General features: G+C 41.9%; 1 protein-coding gene and 1 long non-coding RNA gene across 8 annotated transcripts in view; one reads left to right on the top strand and one right to left on the bottom strand.

Moving 5' to 3' along the window:
* The window catches only part of INPP5F (inositol polyphosphate-5-phosphatase F), a 33,556-nt gene extending 20,004 nt beyond the window's left edge, over window positions 1-13,552 (bottom strand). For all 5 annotated transcript variants that reach the window (XM_015867402.3, XM_015867404.3, XM_085554829.1 and 2 more), the window contains exons 1-2: window positions 13,309-13,552; window positions 1,449-1,529 (exon numbers count right to left, since the gene is read on the bottom strand). In XM_015867402.3, coding sequence (XP_015722888.2) covers window positions 1,449-1,529; window positions 13,309-13,405 — 178 coding nt within the window. In that variant the 5' untranslated portion in view covers window positions 13,406-13,552. The remainder of the gene's footprint in view (window positions 1-1,448; window positions 1,530-13,308) is intronic.
* The window catches only part of LOC107316176 (uncharacterized), a 43,416-nt gene continuing 40,797 nt past the window's right edge, over window positions 13,551-16,169 (top strand). For all 3 annotated transcript variants that reach the window (XR_014948784.1, XR_001556214.3, XR_001556209.3), the window contains exons 1-2: window positions 13,551-13,686; window positions 14,463-14,654. This is a non-coding gene — a long non-coding RNA (uncharacterized LOC107316176). The remainder of the gene's footprint in view (window positions 13,687-14,462; window positions 14,655-16,169) is intronic.

Here is a 16,169-nt window from a genome sequence, read left to right as displayed (position 1 = left end):
TACTGATAAAGTTTCAAAGTGACAAAGATTGATACACGAATTAGTAATGAAGACAGTTACTGTTACAGTGTTAGATGACTCAGCTGGAGGACTACACAGAACTATACCTGAATGTAATCAAATGATAGTTCATTAACAATAACTGGCTTAAAAAGACCTTCTTAGGCCATTTCAGTCAGCTCTTTGATTCTGACTGCAGCCCAACGAGGACTCTCTCTCTTACTGTCTGTCCACAAGACAGCTGCATCATTAAATGTCTCAACATGCACAAGAAGAACAGTCCATAAGCACTTTATGTATTCTTTTAAAAAAGGCAAAGAAACAAAATGTTAGCAGTTGCCTAAGCAGCAACTGGATGGAGTGCCTGGATGAGCGTAATCTATACGGAAGCTATAAAAAACGTGTGGAAAGAAAACTAGATATCAGACTTATTACCTGACAACCTTAATTTACCTGACAACAGTAAGCTGGCACGTTAACAAATGTCACATGCTGGGAAAAGTTTCAATGCAGCTTTCATAAGCAGAAGTGCCTCACAGTAAGCAAGCATGCAAGAATATTCAGTTGCCATGATACAGGAGAACTTCTAGAAAGCATCTATCAAGGTTTCTCCCTTGAAAGGCTTTTATGCAGGAATCCCTAAAGAGAAGGAGGAAGGTCTTTGTGTACAAGAATGGTTTATTAACAAACAAAACCATGTCAAAAACAAGCATGAAGCATTTTCCCACAGCAGGAAGAAAAGGTCATCACTGGAGTTCACTCATCCATTTATTATGGAAAGCACGCACTGAACAGCACAGACTGCCTGTATGAGAAGAGTGTGTCAGAGAAAAAGGCAGAGTGTGAACCAACTAATATCACCAAATCAGAAAGAACTGTTGAGCAGATCTGCAGAAGGAGGACAGAAAAATATCAGGTGAAATTCCAAGCAGATCAAGCGATGCAACTGGAAAGAGGAAATGGCCAAAAGCCTTATGAAAAGAGCTAGGCTCTGAACTGCTCTCTCAGAACCCAGACCTAATGGTTACAGTAACTATGGAGCCAGCCACTTCCCAGAACTTAATCCACCATACCCTCGCAGCCCATTTTCTTTCTTCCTCAATTTCTAGTGTGCCTCTGCTATCTTGATTCAGCTGTTTCTGTGTGACAAACAAGCGTATCTCACAGGGAGTCTCAGAAGGAACTTCAGGTACTGACTTTATTCTTTGTGGATGCAGTCCCCTATTTTTACAAGACAATAAAAAAAAAATACATGCACTGGACAGAGGAATTTGCATACCACAGCTACAGTATAAACACTTCGACACGTTCATACAGTTGGGAAGTACTACACCATTGTAGAGAATATATTATATTTACATAACCCATTTGAGTTGCACAGTTCTACTGGTCATATCAGTGCCTTTAAACCAAACTGAATTAGCAGCACAAAATAAAATGCCACATACCTGTATGAAGCTGGACTTTACCAATGACTCCTTCCACCAGGCCCAGGCAAATGGGATTCCATGCCAAAAGAAGATCAGTAGCTGAAAAAAATAATAACAATTAATATTTTGTAATAAAATCAGCAGGACAATCAATCCAGCACAAGTCATTCTTTCTGTTTTCCCCTCTCAGATGACAGAAAACATGCTATGACTCCTACAACAAGAGTAAGATACATATGCTGTTCAATTTTTGCTTGCTAATAAGTAGCTATTTTAACTAATTGACCAAATGATTCCTCCTGTTTATAGTTCTAATCCTTTCCCTTCCTGGTTATTTCAGGAAAAAAAAAAATACTATGAGAGTGTTTTCAGCTACACAATTCAGTTGAATGGATATTTAGTTTTCCTAATATATACTGGAATTCATAACTTAATTGAAACTTTACATGGTCATTGCAAAATTAAATACAGGTCATTAAGCTGCTAATGTAGCCCCAAGATGACCAGGCAGATGTTAACTCTCAGCCCCAGCTCTCTGTCATATCTACCCAGATACTATTCATTTCACAATTTTTTTCTATTTATATATACATACACAATTTCATTTTATATAAGGTTTCATGGTTTCTAAGAAACCATATGAAGAAGTGCCAATGAACCACAGAGGAAGTATAAAAGCAAACAGGAAGGCAATGCTACCAGCTCCATCATGTGCAAAAGGTACCAATCTCAACATGCACTCAAGCCATTGTTTGATGCAAGTCAGTATCAGTGTGAAAAGCATTTGATAGAAACTCTAAATGAATGGCAGCATCTTGTTACCAACAGCTGTATGATACCTGTAAAGTTCAATAATGTGGCAAAAGAAATTTCAGAATTTTCATTTAAGCCATTAAAAACAATATCCACGTGAGAAATCTGAGGGTTTCACATTCCACTAGTTTGATATTAGCTCAGAAGAGGAAAAGTTTCTCCAGTTTACATGTAGGCAAGTTACATAGATTAGATCCCAGGGTAAATATGTAAACATTTTCAAGAGCATCCTGACATAACGTCCCAAGATAAAGAGAACAATCATCCACCCACACCTTGCTCACGAGAACTGAGTTCCTCCTTTAAAGTCTAAAATCTGCAGACAACAACCAATGGTATTTTATTATTTTTAAACACAGTTTTTTTAAACACTACATTCTCCTTGAAACTTATTCACAACTCAGGCTGCTCTTGTTCCAAGAATACAGATTTATTCCTAGCTTTCAGTTTAACACACTTCATAATAAACCAGCCTGCATTTAGTTGTGAAATACAAGCATTTACATGAGACACAGAAGTCAGCATAGATCTAAACTGAACTCACTTAAAAGGAGTTTACCGTGCTGTGCTTTCACACAGAAAAGCAGGAACTAAGTGCACTGGGGATCAAGATTTCAAGGTGTTTGCAGGAGGCAGTACAGAGCTATGGTTAATACGTGTAACCAGGCTGTACCATTTAATGGCAGATACCTGACTGTTCCTGTTTTACTGTGAGAGCACTAGAGAAAGTTACTTGGTACAGGAGCCAATATAAGAAAAATGAATCATGCCATAATTTAAGCTCCTAAGAAGACTGAAATAGATGAGCACAAGAAATTATGCAGTAGTGTGATCAGTGATTTATGCTCAAGCCTCTCTGAAGTACTTCAAACTCATCATGTTCCTGTGTACTGAATATCTTTTGCTTATACAATACGTATTCAAGTACCGCCTGAGTTCTTGATCTCAGCATTTCAGTTCAAATAATGCACAGGAGCACTTCTGTGCTGAGCAGATGTGAGCACCAAGCTTACAGGATCGAGTCACGCAAGAAGCCTTCCCCGCTCTCAAGTCTTTCACCACCTTCCCCAGCTCACCAACACATCCTGAGTCTCACCTTCACCTCAAGAATCCTGTAGTGCTCTATTTCAAACTTAATCTACTTTTTGCTACCTTGGACACTTGAAATTTACTTCATTCATGTGCCAATGAGAGATAAAAAACAGACACAAGCCAGGCACATAGAGGAATACTGGTAGCGGTTTAAAGGCTTCAAACCACTTCATATTTGCCATAGCTACTACAAAAATAATAATCTGAATACTATCCAGGTCTCTTGAAGCCATCTGCTTCCTGCTATAACAAGATAAACTAAGCACAGAATCATCCATTATGATCATCTAGTCCATCAACCTGACCTGGCCATGCCCGCTAACCACATTCCTCAGTACCATATGTTTCTTGTAAACCCTCAGGGATGGTGACTCCACCACTCCCCTGGGCAGCTGTTCCAATACCTCATTACTCCTTTCGAGCAGAATTTTTCCTAATATTCAGCCTATTAGTAGGAAAGCTCTAAATTGTGAGTTTGTTCAAATAATGTACAAAAATGGGGGAAAATGTTAAAAAAAGATTTAGTTGCAATTAAAGGCATAAGGAAATGATAGTTTGGACTGGCACACCAAGAAGAAGATGTAAAGAAACCGATACTGGGGACTGCAAAATATAAAGGTTTTTTTTTAATGGAGCCTCTACTGTTCTCATGGTTTACTCTGACATATTCAGCCCTAGACGTGGCCATAGGCAATGCCTGAAACCTCTGCAGGAGCACGTCTCCCAAGTAGGGCAGAGAATGAGAGCTGACTAAACTCCTGTGTTCACTTACAGCATAGCAAAGCTTTGGAAAACCAGGAGTTATTTGGAGTCAGATATACATCACAGTAAGATCTCAAAAGGCAGCAAATATGGATCCACAAGATAGGAAGCAATGACTCTTGAAATAAATGTGATTATCAAACTACCATCAGTGAAGGCAAGAAAGCCAACCTATAAGGAAGCTGTGACATGGTGGGAGGAAAAGCCACATATTTAGCAACACTTGAGGAGACTGACGCGTTCCTCCCAGCATCCAGCAAAGTTTAGCTATAAACAACTCTTATAGAAGCAGTGTCTGCAGGCTATGGAAAAAATATCAATGTCTGTTTTGACATTCTGACTAGAACATATTTACCAGTTAGAGCTCCAGATCCCACATGATGGTCCCTGCTGGACTCAGAGCCAACAGCCAGCCATGTTGAATAAATATAACTAAAATAATAATAATCACCAGTATGAGCTTATTGCTTTAGAGAAGTACACCCCTGCGTACCTACATAAGGTAGATGAACCAAATTATTGCACAGTTCTCCTACCTCACCCTCCAAAAAAAAAAGAATACAGGCTTTCATATTGAATACGGTCCTGCTTACTCAGCTTCAGACAAAGCAGCTCTCGAGCTTATGTTTAATACTGTAAGATCATCTAAGACTGACTACTGTAATTTAACCTCCTGCCCAGCAGTTCTGGCAGCTGTTATTCCTTTAGCCATCGACGTGAATTCTTAAAATTAAAGCAGAAGTTCCACGGTTATGAAAGACTTTTAAATATACAGAGACCAAAAAAAGTTAAATGTAGGCCTATAAGATTAGTTTAACTACAAAATGCATTAAAATGTAAGAGGCAACATAAGTTGGTAGATAGCGACACGTTACAGAAGATGTTCAGGTCTTTATATAGCCAAAAGGAAGCAGACATACAAAAAAAAGCAAATTCTCAGATAAAGTTCCCTGTTCAGATGTTTTCAGACATCTGAAAATATTTGAATACTAAAGCCACTCAACAGCAAGTGTGAATTCATTTTCATGTTTTAAAAAAATCCATCTATCAGTAAGCACTATCTACCATAGTGCTCTATCAAGCAAAGCACTGGAATAGTCTCTATACTCAAATATCAAAGTAGCCACTGTCTACCAAAATAAAAGCTAACTGTACACGAAGTTCAGAACAGCAATGAGCTAATCCAGGTGGAACATCATTTGCTCAGGGAGCTTGTGGAGCCCTCATTCAGCTTCAATTTAAAGACCTGCCAAGTTTGATAAGCATTAGCACACGCACTTAATACTTTGGGACAGAAACCTGGTAGACAAATACATACCTTTATTTATAGAATTTCATATTCTTTTTTCCTTACCACACCAAATAAATCCAAGCTATTAGGAAAAAAATTGGCTCTTTTTGCCAATTGCTGTCTGAGATTAGTGATCACCAAACATACATTTACTCTGCACCGTGACTGCATCAGCATTGTAATCACAGCACAATAGGACTTCCACCACAAACACAGAACAAAACCAGCTCTGATGTGATTATTTCCACACCAGCTCTCTGAACATCGCTGCTGGGAAGTAAAGGCAAAAACATCAGATAAAGCTTCTTGAACTGTTTGTGTTTATACAAACATAATCCTGGGAAAGGCAGTATAAAAGCAACTTGGAAGACTGTCAAAAGCCAAAACTGCTTTCCAGCTCTTTCCCCATTCGACACCCGGCAGAGTCGATCCAAGGTCAGGCACAAGCTCTGACAAGGAAACAAACTGCTGCTTTGGGACAAGGCACTGCTCAGCACCAATGATTACTGCTCAGCCTGATGGGTTTGGGGAGGTAATCAGCCTCCCTCGGGCAGGAGGCAGGAAATTAAAAAAAAAAAAGATCTCATTTAGAATCTGTTGGATCCAGCCATTACCACTGAGCTGCTGTCAGGTTCAATCCATCAGGTAGTTACAACCATTTATCTTCCAATTTTGCTGGAAGTCAGGGGGTATAGTTCTCAAACACTGGGGAATTTCAAGGAATGGGCCTCAGCTAGGAAGTGTTCAGCCACCGTACTCAGTATGAAAACCAATTGGTACCGAACTTTAAGCTCAATTATACATATGGAGCTCCTAAAAACAAGCATGGAATCTATCTAAATAAACATATAAACACCTTCAGGAATTCTTTCTGTTGCCTGGCAGGGTAGAAATTCTCACAGCCACTTTCAACATTCAGCTTTTTCCTCCCATTTAAGTTTTGCCTTTGATCTGAAGCATCCAACAAACACTACCGGACCCTCAGGGCTTTTCAAAAGGAACTATTTTCAAGTTCCAGTTCAACTTTGAGGACTGTTCTGAAATATTAGCCAGGATTAAAAGATTACAAGTTAACTGGGAAGACTTAAGAGTATCAAGTATTTTCTAGAAAAGAAAGGCCTCAAGTAGTACTTCAGCAGGCAAACTTCAGCTAAGTTCTTACTGGCAGACTCCTAAATTCATGTTTAATGTACTTTAATTGCAGAAAGATGGAGGAGCATTAAGACATTTATTCTTATGAGTACCAACAACTAATAATTATGAAGGGTAGGTTTATTGACTTGCTTATTTCCCAGCTGAAACCTGAAACAAATTATCTCTTCAGCTAATAACTCATTGCTGTGGCACCTCAGAATAACCTGTTCATCCCCCAGTCCCTAACGTGAGATGTATCCTGTCCAAGAAAGTATTCAATGCAAGTTCCTTCCAACATGCATGGCTCAACCATAGGAGCACAGACACCGCAGAGCACACATCCATCCAGCTTTGTTTAAGAAATTAAGCAGTTCAGTATCCTTGAACATATTCTTTATGCATTTCAAAACTGGACCAGATGAACGGGAACAAATTCACATTCTGTCCAGGTTGGATAGTGATAGATTTAAAATGAGGGATGTAACAACACAATCCTTATCTAAGTGCAGCAATCATTCCTAAAAAAGAGTAAGCAGGATATTAAGCTCAAGAGAAAGTATGTCATGAAAACGAATCCTTGCTATTTGTAAGGATAAAGAACACTTCTTTGTACTCTGCTGCAGCTATAAAATTCTGAGTCACCAAGAACTGCTGAGAAACCATAAAAACATAAGGAAAAACATTCATTTGCCTAGAAAGCACACAATATTACAAGGAACTCCTAAGCTATAAGCAATAACAAACCGCCATTGTCAGTTGTTCCAGTGCCATGTTCTAAGGCATACAAAGTTGATGGGAGCTGCAATTAAATCCAGAAGTATTTTAATTGGTAATTGTAAAATAATAGGGACAAACCAAAAAGGCTTTTCTAGTTGCACATCCCTCAAATATTCACTACTCAAAAACAAAACTATTACCGAACAGTCCACTAGTCTGCCCTAAAAAGCCATTCAGCACACACACAATCCCCATGTCAGCTCATTAAATGTCAGCTTAATTTCACATTCACCGAATTCAACCAACAGTCTCCTTCCACCTTGGAAGGATTTGTTTTGTTCCTCCTCAAGTTGTTTGTGAACACAAAACACGAGAAGTATGTAGCCATCCCCATTCAATCCCAGAAAAGGTTCTGTCACTTGAAAATGCAGGTTCCCCTCCCAACCATAAAGAATTCAACACCTCAATTCATTCCTCACCTGTAAGGTCCCTTGATCCCTCAAAAAGCCCAAGGAGGAAGCAGCTTAGAATAAGATGGCAAGCTGTGCTTCAGTGGCTAAGAACCCTTTACTCTTAAAGTTGCTTCTAGCCAAAGACTTCTATTCAATCCTCTTTCCTTGATTTTCTCAGCCAGATTATTTTGCTCAGAAAGCACATTTCTGCACCAGACTATGAGCATTTCAGATAATCATGCATCTGCTAGAAAAGCTTGAATTCCTGCAAAACAGAGTGCTTCAGGAAGTTAAATAACTCTAGCAGTATATGTACTCCATAACAATTATTCAAACACCTCTTATGTTGTAGCGTAGTGGCTTGAAGTGATGTTCAACTTTATCTTCATACCTTCATTTAACAAGCCTTCATTTAACAGCTGCTCCCCCTCCTGTTTATATGCTCCCTTTAAATTCTGGAAGGCCACAATGAGCCTTCGCTTCTCCAGAAGTCATTTAATAACCCCTAATCAAATGAGGTTACTGCATCAGGATGCACAGTTGCAAGTGGGGATTTCTCAGTTATAAAAATGCACATGGATATTGTAACAAAATGCAGAGCATTCAATGAAGTCAGAAGCTTATAGCAAATTTAACGCTTAAGAAAAATGAATTGCGCTACCACATTTGTATCTTGTTCTCTCAAAACAAGTATATTAAGAAATCATGTTTTGTATAATATTAAACATCAATCATGAGAACTCCAGACACTGAGAGAAGTGTTTATCTGTACCCCAAATACAAACTCTGGGCCTGAAATCTCAATATACAGCTTTAACAGTGGGTTTGTGCAACACACTCAATATTTAATTAAGCTACACTTGAGAGCTGTTCAATATTACACTGCAAAATTTGCCTCCAAAAGGAAACTTTACACCACTATCCAAGAAGTCTCACAATGCAAGGGAACTGTTCAGTGGAAGTACATGGACACTGCAGGACTCCAGCTGTGCTTGGCATGCACTACAATTTGAAACAGATGCAAAAGAACGTTTTCGTTCTGTTGGTCTCACTCATGTCACCAGGAAATGCCCAAGTGCCCACCAGATCACTTCCTCAGGGCACCCAAAGCCTTCAGAGAAGCATCTTAAATCTCTCAATTTCCGATGATCCAGCTTCAACCACCCTTTCATAATGATAACTTCATCAGAAAATACTTTATTTTTCAACAGAAAAAGCCATGTTTTCATACTGCCCACTGACACCTGTGCCAGCAACAGCTCCCTATCTCTGCCAAGGACGGGGTAGATACTGCAGGAGTCAAAACAAAGTCTTAACACTAAATACACTCACAGTGTTGTTATACAACCTTTGCAATAACGTAACTCCAGCAGCCTGAGGTCTCTCCTGTACACTTAACAGAATCAAAGTTAAGAATTATAAAATAATAATTATAATTCAAACAAACAAACACAAAACAAGAAGAATTACTTTGAAAGAGCACAGGTAACACATTGTAACACTTGTACTCAGTGTGAAAAGCAACAATACTTGCTGGTATAGGAGCAGACCCCTCTTAAATGAAGAGATGTTTCCTAACAGTGCCTGCAGTTCTAAACATTTTCATTGCAATTAACTCTGCAATATCCTCTTTGCCATCATTTAGTTAATTCTAACCTACAGAGATCAAAGATATCTGATTTATGCTATCAAAATACAAGGCTAAAATACATCTGAATTACAGATTCATTTTTTAATGTAGCAATAAATGAATAAATAAATAACCTTCTCTCTCCCTGTAGAAGCTAACAATTGTCAGCTCACAAGAAACAACATATCAGGCTTAAAAGAGTCTTCGCTTATTTAAAACCAAAGTCATTCCAGTGAGGGCAGGAATTCCAGGATACATCTGCATTTGGTCTGGGACAGATCTAACAATTCCAGACCTCTACATATAAGGAGAGGAGATGAGAGGAACAGCCATGTTATATTCAGCTTCCCCTCAACCACTAAGATTCAAAAGGAAGCTAAATAAGCAACTTGGCGCCTCAAGATTTCTTTGTTCGCCACCAGGTTAACACATAGCAGGCATCTCTAAGTCTTAGATATAGGTTGACTACATTCCATTAAAGAAAGTCAATAAAATTGAAGTAGATCTTATCTCCGGTAGTGAAGGTCTCACCTCACAGCCAGAAGGTACAAAACTGATGTTTCATACATAAAATAAACAGAGTAGATGAAGGATACGCAGCAGCCTACAGCCTGCCCTCACCCTGCTGCCCTTTGTTAGGAGAAAGCAGCAGCAGCAAATTAACTGCTCAGTATTCAAGCACTATTTCTGCTGGGTTGTATTTAATATGTATCGGTTTGACATCTGGTTTGTCACATATGCCACAAGGTACATTGCGCTGTCAGCTAAGAGCGCTGAAAGGACGGAACGCAATGTACGCACATAAGTGAGAAACAGCCCAGTAACCACCGCAGCTAAAACAAAGTATCAAGAAAACAGCTTGAGATCCCTATGGAAGTTGTGATAAAAAACCTTCCCAAAGCTGCAGCTCCTCTATGGAATATATTCCAGAACACACAGGCCATTTCTAAGACATACCCCCTCAAGAAGCCTATTTTGCATCAAGAATCTAATTCGGAGGCACAAGCCAGCACACAGGCCATCATCCCTTTACTGTGCTCAGAAGGGCTCTGCAGCCTTCAAGCAACTAAAGCATCAACCAGCATCAGCAGCATCACTCCCTACGTGACGTCAAGCACGGCCATCCTGCTTCACTGAGGCCTCTTTGAGCATTTATAGGCACTGGACTTCATATAAAGGAATTTTTCCTCATAGCATTTGACTAGAAGAGAAGAATAGCAGAAATTCTAACTGGTAATTTTCCCATGACCTCAGTAATGCCTTTGAGGAGTAAGGTAACTACACACAGCTCCGGTGTTAGATGACATTATGATTCGTGAGTCGGTTCAGATTTCATGCTCTCAGAAATACACTTAGCCTGAAATCTCTTCCCTGATACTCAGAAAAAAATACTGTTTGCTAATAAGCTTCTCATTAGGAAAGAAATATGTTTAAGAGGCATTGCTTCAGCTGATGATTCACAACCATTTTCAACAGACGAAAAACAATACTGGAGCACTAATTTCCTGAAACACTTAATAATACATGAATGCTCATTTGCCTCTAGTTAAGCTCCAGAGGTGAGGCGCATCTTATCGCCACCTTACACTTACAAGCAGGTCATGGAATCTGAGCACACAGTGCCCGGAAGCTGGCTCTGAATAACACCACTTGAATGTCACTCCCACTGCTGGCACTTGTTTCTCTTGCAGGATAGAGAGGACAGCATCACTGCCCCAGTTTATTCAGCAACTACTTCCAGCTGTGTTCAGTCTGGCACCACCACCCATAGCATCATCAAAGCCAACACTGAAAGAGCTAGAAGTGTTCACTCACTGAGAGTCTCCCATTCCCTTTTGTGCTGATAGTGAGGAATTCGGCATCTTGCATAATTCACACCCATGACAGCAATAAAACCATGCTGTAAAATATACACTATACTGTGCTGCCAGGAGTAGCCAAGCAAAGTATAAGCAGGGTAAGCTGGAAGTAAACACCAGATCAAAACCTGAGTGCAAAGCACTTAAAGCAGGGCTGAACAACATAGTTTGTCACCATGTTGAAAAATAGTAACTGAGGACAGCAAGACACCTCACATAGACTGGGATGCCACAATGATTCAGCTTTCCTGCAGGTGACTCAATCACTACTTTCACTTCACATAAACACCACCAACAGAGATACCTTGTAAACACATGAAGACATCTTTGAACCTTGGGTCAGCTTCAGACTTGGCTCATAGCAAACATTTCTCAGTTGACGGGTGTTTCGTTGGGTTGTGCTTTTTCATGTTGGGTTTTCATTGTTTGGTTGGTTTTTGTTTTAAGTCGAGTTCTCTCCGTGACTTGAAAAGGTCAGAAATAGAGCTTTCACAATCAGCAAGTTTTGAAACGTGCCTTTATGTTTGAGGGATGAGACCATTATAAAGCTCAGCTTCAGCTCTTTAGAATTCAACCCATCCTGTAAAACAATACTCTGCAGGGTTTGCCAGCATTACCTGTTTCAATCCGTAAGTGAGCAATGATTAATTTTAACCTCCTTCTAGGGACAGAGCCAGTTTCCAAAAACTAGTAGAGACACACAGTGAGGTGACAGCCTTTTCCTGGCCTATTCAACATGCCAATGAACACAAGTTACAACTTGTTCTTTTTAATATAGCAGTGACTCATAGGACACTAATCCATTTACTCATTTCCACTCGGTGGCCCTTGATTATAAATGGTCAAATGGCCTGTTCTAAAGGGTCCCCAGCTTTGTCTTAGCATAACCAAGAGTTACTGATCCAAGAAATTCTGTTACAGAACTATTTCCTGCTCAGGTTTGCTTTCAACACACCAAGTACAGCACTTCAATTCACAGCATTAGCACATACTGAGATCAACCAGAGCCACAGCAACAACAAAACTGAAAACCCAGCCAAATAGGAAAGCATGACTAACAAGTGTCAAGCAAACCAGGAGCCTTAACTATCACATTACTCTCCATTAATTGGTGGATCACACACAATAGGGATCACATTCATAGCGACTGTAAATTTAAAGTCACACTGCAGACAGAACCCTGGTGAGCTGCACAGACTGCAGAGCACTGGCAGAGCCCCCGTGAAGCTGATGAGCTCCAGGAAATCACAGCAACAGCTGCATGACAACAAGCCTGAAAGCTTGGGTTTGTGTCAATCACAACAGCCTCCAGAATTACAGCTTTACACGCTAATGTTTGTATTACTCCGGTTAAAGCAAGAGCTTTTATGACAATACACAAGAAGAGATAAAGGCACGAAGACATAACAGTACAACAAAGCAGCACTGTTGATAAAACACACAGAAGCATCCAATCCCACTGTTAATCTAAGTCAATTCCAGCCTTGTGAAAGCTCATTAAGCTCACCGCATTCAGCCAACTGTGGCCATATATGTGCCTATGTGGCTTTTTCAGCCTAGTTGCAGAAAGCTGTAAGCAATGCCATACATCTGGTGGAACACACGTTGACTCAGGCTATTTCCAGCCTTTAAGCAGGTGACCTATGGTCTTCTATATCTCATCAGCTACATGTGCTCCTTAAACCAAGAGCACTCCTCACTTCTCACCCCGTGGTGACCACAAGGTATCACTGCCCAGCGCTGCCCCAGTATCTCAGCTGACAGAACTCTGTGCCTACAACTTCTGCACAGCCTGAGCCCGACCACGGCTGGGTTACACAGAAACGTTCGTGAGCCATTGAAAGAAGCGGCTGTACCGGTCCAGTTTCAGAACAGAAACACCGTCCAGTACAGAACACCCCTGCGAGGACTCGGCACCGTCAGGCACCACTTACATAAGGCTGACGCCAACGCAAGATGGCCATTGGGTTTAGTGATGCTCGGGGGGTGACCAGAGGTACCAAGAAGTCTCGTGTTAAACGAGCGGACCGTGGCCTGGGATCGGACACGGGAGCGGCCCCGCCGCCATTCCCAGCGCTCCCCTCAGCGACCCCCCCACCCTCCGCTGCCATCTTCCCCCGGCACCCACCGGCTCTGAGCTGCAGGCTGCCGTCCCTTCGGCTGCACCACAGCGCCCGCTCCCCGCTCTGCAGGATGTAGTGATCCTTGGCTTGGAACAGCTCCATCCTCTCCCCGACTCCGCCGCCCTCCTTTCACCGTTGCCGCGGATGAGGAGCAGTGGGAGATGCGCGCTCCCGAGCCGGGCACGCGCCGCCCCACACTCACAGCTCCGGCTCGGGGCGCTTCCTCGGGCGGCCGCGATCGCGGGTTCCGGCCGCAGCCCCGCACGTGACCGTGCCCAGCAGCGCCGCCCCGCGCTCTTAAAGCGGCAGCGCTTCTCCCGCCGCTCCCAACGCCCCTCAGCATCCAGGCTGCCGGCTTGAACTAATCCAGTCGTTATTTGGAGGTGGGATCGCAGCACAGCCTTCCTTGTGATATTGAGTGCTTTGGGGGTCCTGATGGACGAAAAACTCAACATGAGCCGCAGCGCGCTCTGGCAGCCCACAAAGCAAATGGGATCCTGGGCTCCATCAGGAGAGGGGTGGTCAGCAGGGATGGGGAGGTGATCGTCCCTCTCTACTCGGCTCTTGTGAGGCCCCATCTGTTGTACTGTGTCCAGGTGTGGAGCCCTCAGTACAAGAAAGATATGGAGATTTTGGAAAGGGTCCAGAGGAGGGACAGGAAGATGATCAGGGGGCTGGAGCACCTCCCCTATGAGGACAGGCTGAGGGAGTTGGGTTTGTTCAGCCTGGAGAAGAGAAGGTTGCGGGGTGACCTCATTGCAGCCTTTCAATACCTGAAGGGAACTTACTCCCAGGAGGGAGTAAACTCTTGGAAAGGGCTGACAATAGCAGGACACGGGGAAATGGTTTTAAGTTAAAAGAGGGAAGATTTAGGTTGGATGTTAGGGGGAAGTTCTTCACTAGGAGAGTGGTTAGGTCCTGGAACAGGCTGCCCAGGGAGGTTGTGGATGCCCCGTCCTTGGAGGTGTTCAAGACCAGGTTGGACGGGGCCCTGGGCAACCTGATCTAGTAAAGGTGTATGTTTGGTGGCCCTGCCAGGCAGGGGGGTTGGAACTACATGATCCTTAAGGTCCCTTCCAACCCGGGTCATTCTGTGATTCTGTGTTTCTGTGACCTGCACCCCCTGACACGAGGGTAACTGCGTCTCTCTCCTGTCCAGGCAGCGCTGATTGCTGTGTGGTGATGTCAGATCCCCTCAGCAGAACCCCCCAGAGTTGGGCTGTGCAGAGGCTGGAGCCCTGTGCCCCATAACAGCATTACCAGGAGCATCCCACCATGTGTGCAGCCATTTAGGAGCAGCTGGATGTGTTGAAAGACCATCTTCAAGGTGTCTTGAAAACTAATGGTGCGTGTAAGTAGTTTCACACGGTGCTAGAAAGACAATTTTCTCATCTTGTTTATCTCCATCTACCTTTCCTTCTTAAGAGACTGTTATCTTCAATGCTCCTCTGCAATTCTGTGTCCTGTCTATGATTTTTCTTATAATGTCAGATCCCTAATTTGTCTTGTTTTGCTTTTTAAGCACACTTAACTAATAGAGGAGTGGTCTGAAGGAGTCAAACTCCATTTGATTTAGTAATGGGTGCCTCTACATGTCAGTGTTCTCCCCAGGGCAGGGATGCAGAAGAACACACTCTCCTTTCTTGACTACAGATCCTAGTATTGGAAATGCTGTGTGAATGCCCTGCAGCTCCCAGTGTATCCTGTCACATTCCTGCATGTAGCAGTCAATGTCACTTGCTGAGTTATGCCAGTAATTCAGGTCACTCCTGCAGGTGCTACGCAAGAGAAGAGCTTAAATAGCTTCTCAGCATTTCAGTGTATCTGTTTTGAATTATTTTATACTCAGCGTTCCCATAAGCACAATGTCATGTACTTACAAAGGCATATCAAACACACAGAAAGGCAATAAGGGATGGATCGCTCCATAGATCGAATACTGAAAGATTTCCTTTGAGGAATTACGTTTAAAACTGTGCATTTAGGTAAGCACAGGCAATCAGAGCTTCCTCTCAGCACTGCCATACATGCCTGTATCCACAGGGACTGATTATTCAGCTTTCAAGTGCAGATTGCTGTACTGCTTTCCTCTTATTTCATTAAATTCTAGCAGCTTTGTGCAGAAAGTAGTATGTTTTAATTGCACTAGTGTAATTTTTACATGGGATTATTGTTCAGATTAATTATTCCATCAGGATTTGAAGCTTTCTGCAATAACTTTCGGATGCATACTCCCATTCCAACAACCATATAAAAATTAGATGTGTGTTTTATGACCTACAGTGAAGGCAAATGGGAATAGTCAAACTTATTACCTTGTTTCATCATTGTAGGCCATAGAAAGTTGCTGGGAGGAAAAGATGGCCTTCTTCTAAGCTCCATTGAAATAAAAAGCTGATGTCATGTTTAGTATTACTTTGTCTCCTGCATATTCATTTATAAATAAGCCAGCATTGGAAAAAGTCCTATCAAGAAGGATCACTACTGTGACACACACATTCAAGTTATGGGAGAAGGCAACAACTGATGAATAAAATCAAGCTCTTCTGATTTTCTGCAGGCAGCCTTTAGTCTGACCGATGATTCCCAGGATCTTCCTGAATGATGCAAGTGGGCAGGGCTTAGGAAACAATAATGGTTCTGTCCAACATTGCTTTAAAAATAAATACCTCCTTCAGATAGGAAAAACTGGAGTAATAACTGGAAAAAAGAATGGCTAAGTGTAGCAAAGTCTGCACTGAAGCAGAAAGAAGGCTGTAAGTATCAGCATGCCTTTGTGTTTGTTGATTAGAATTGAAATTACATCATGGAGATTAATAGGAAAAGGATGAGGAAGTGGAGGAAGGCAAGCAGACAAAAAGGTTCT

This window comes from Coturnix japonica, chromosome 8 (genome assembly GCF_054131305.1).
Source record: "Coturnix japonica strain WE chromosome 8, WE-NBRP24, whole genome shotgun sequence".
In the NCBI taxonomy this organism is placed as follows: domain Eukaryota; kingdom Metazoa; phylum Chordata; class Aves; order Galliformes; family Phasianidae; genus Coturnix; species Coturnix japonica.
The sequence above is the reverse complement of the archived record's forward strand: the minus strand, read 5'-3'. Positions and strand labels throughout refer to the sequence as shown.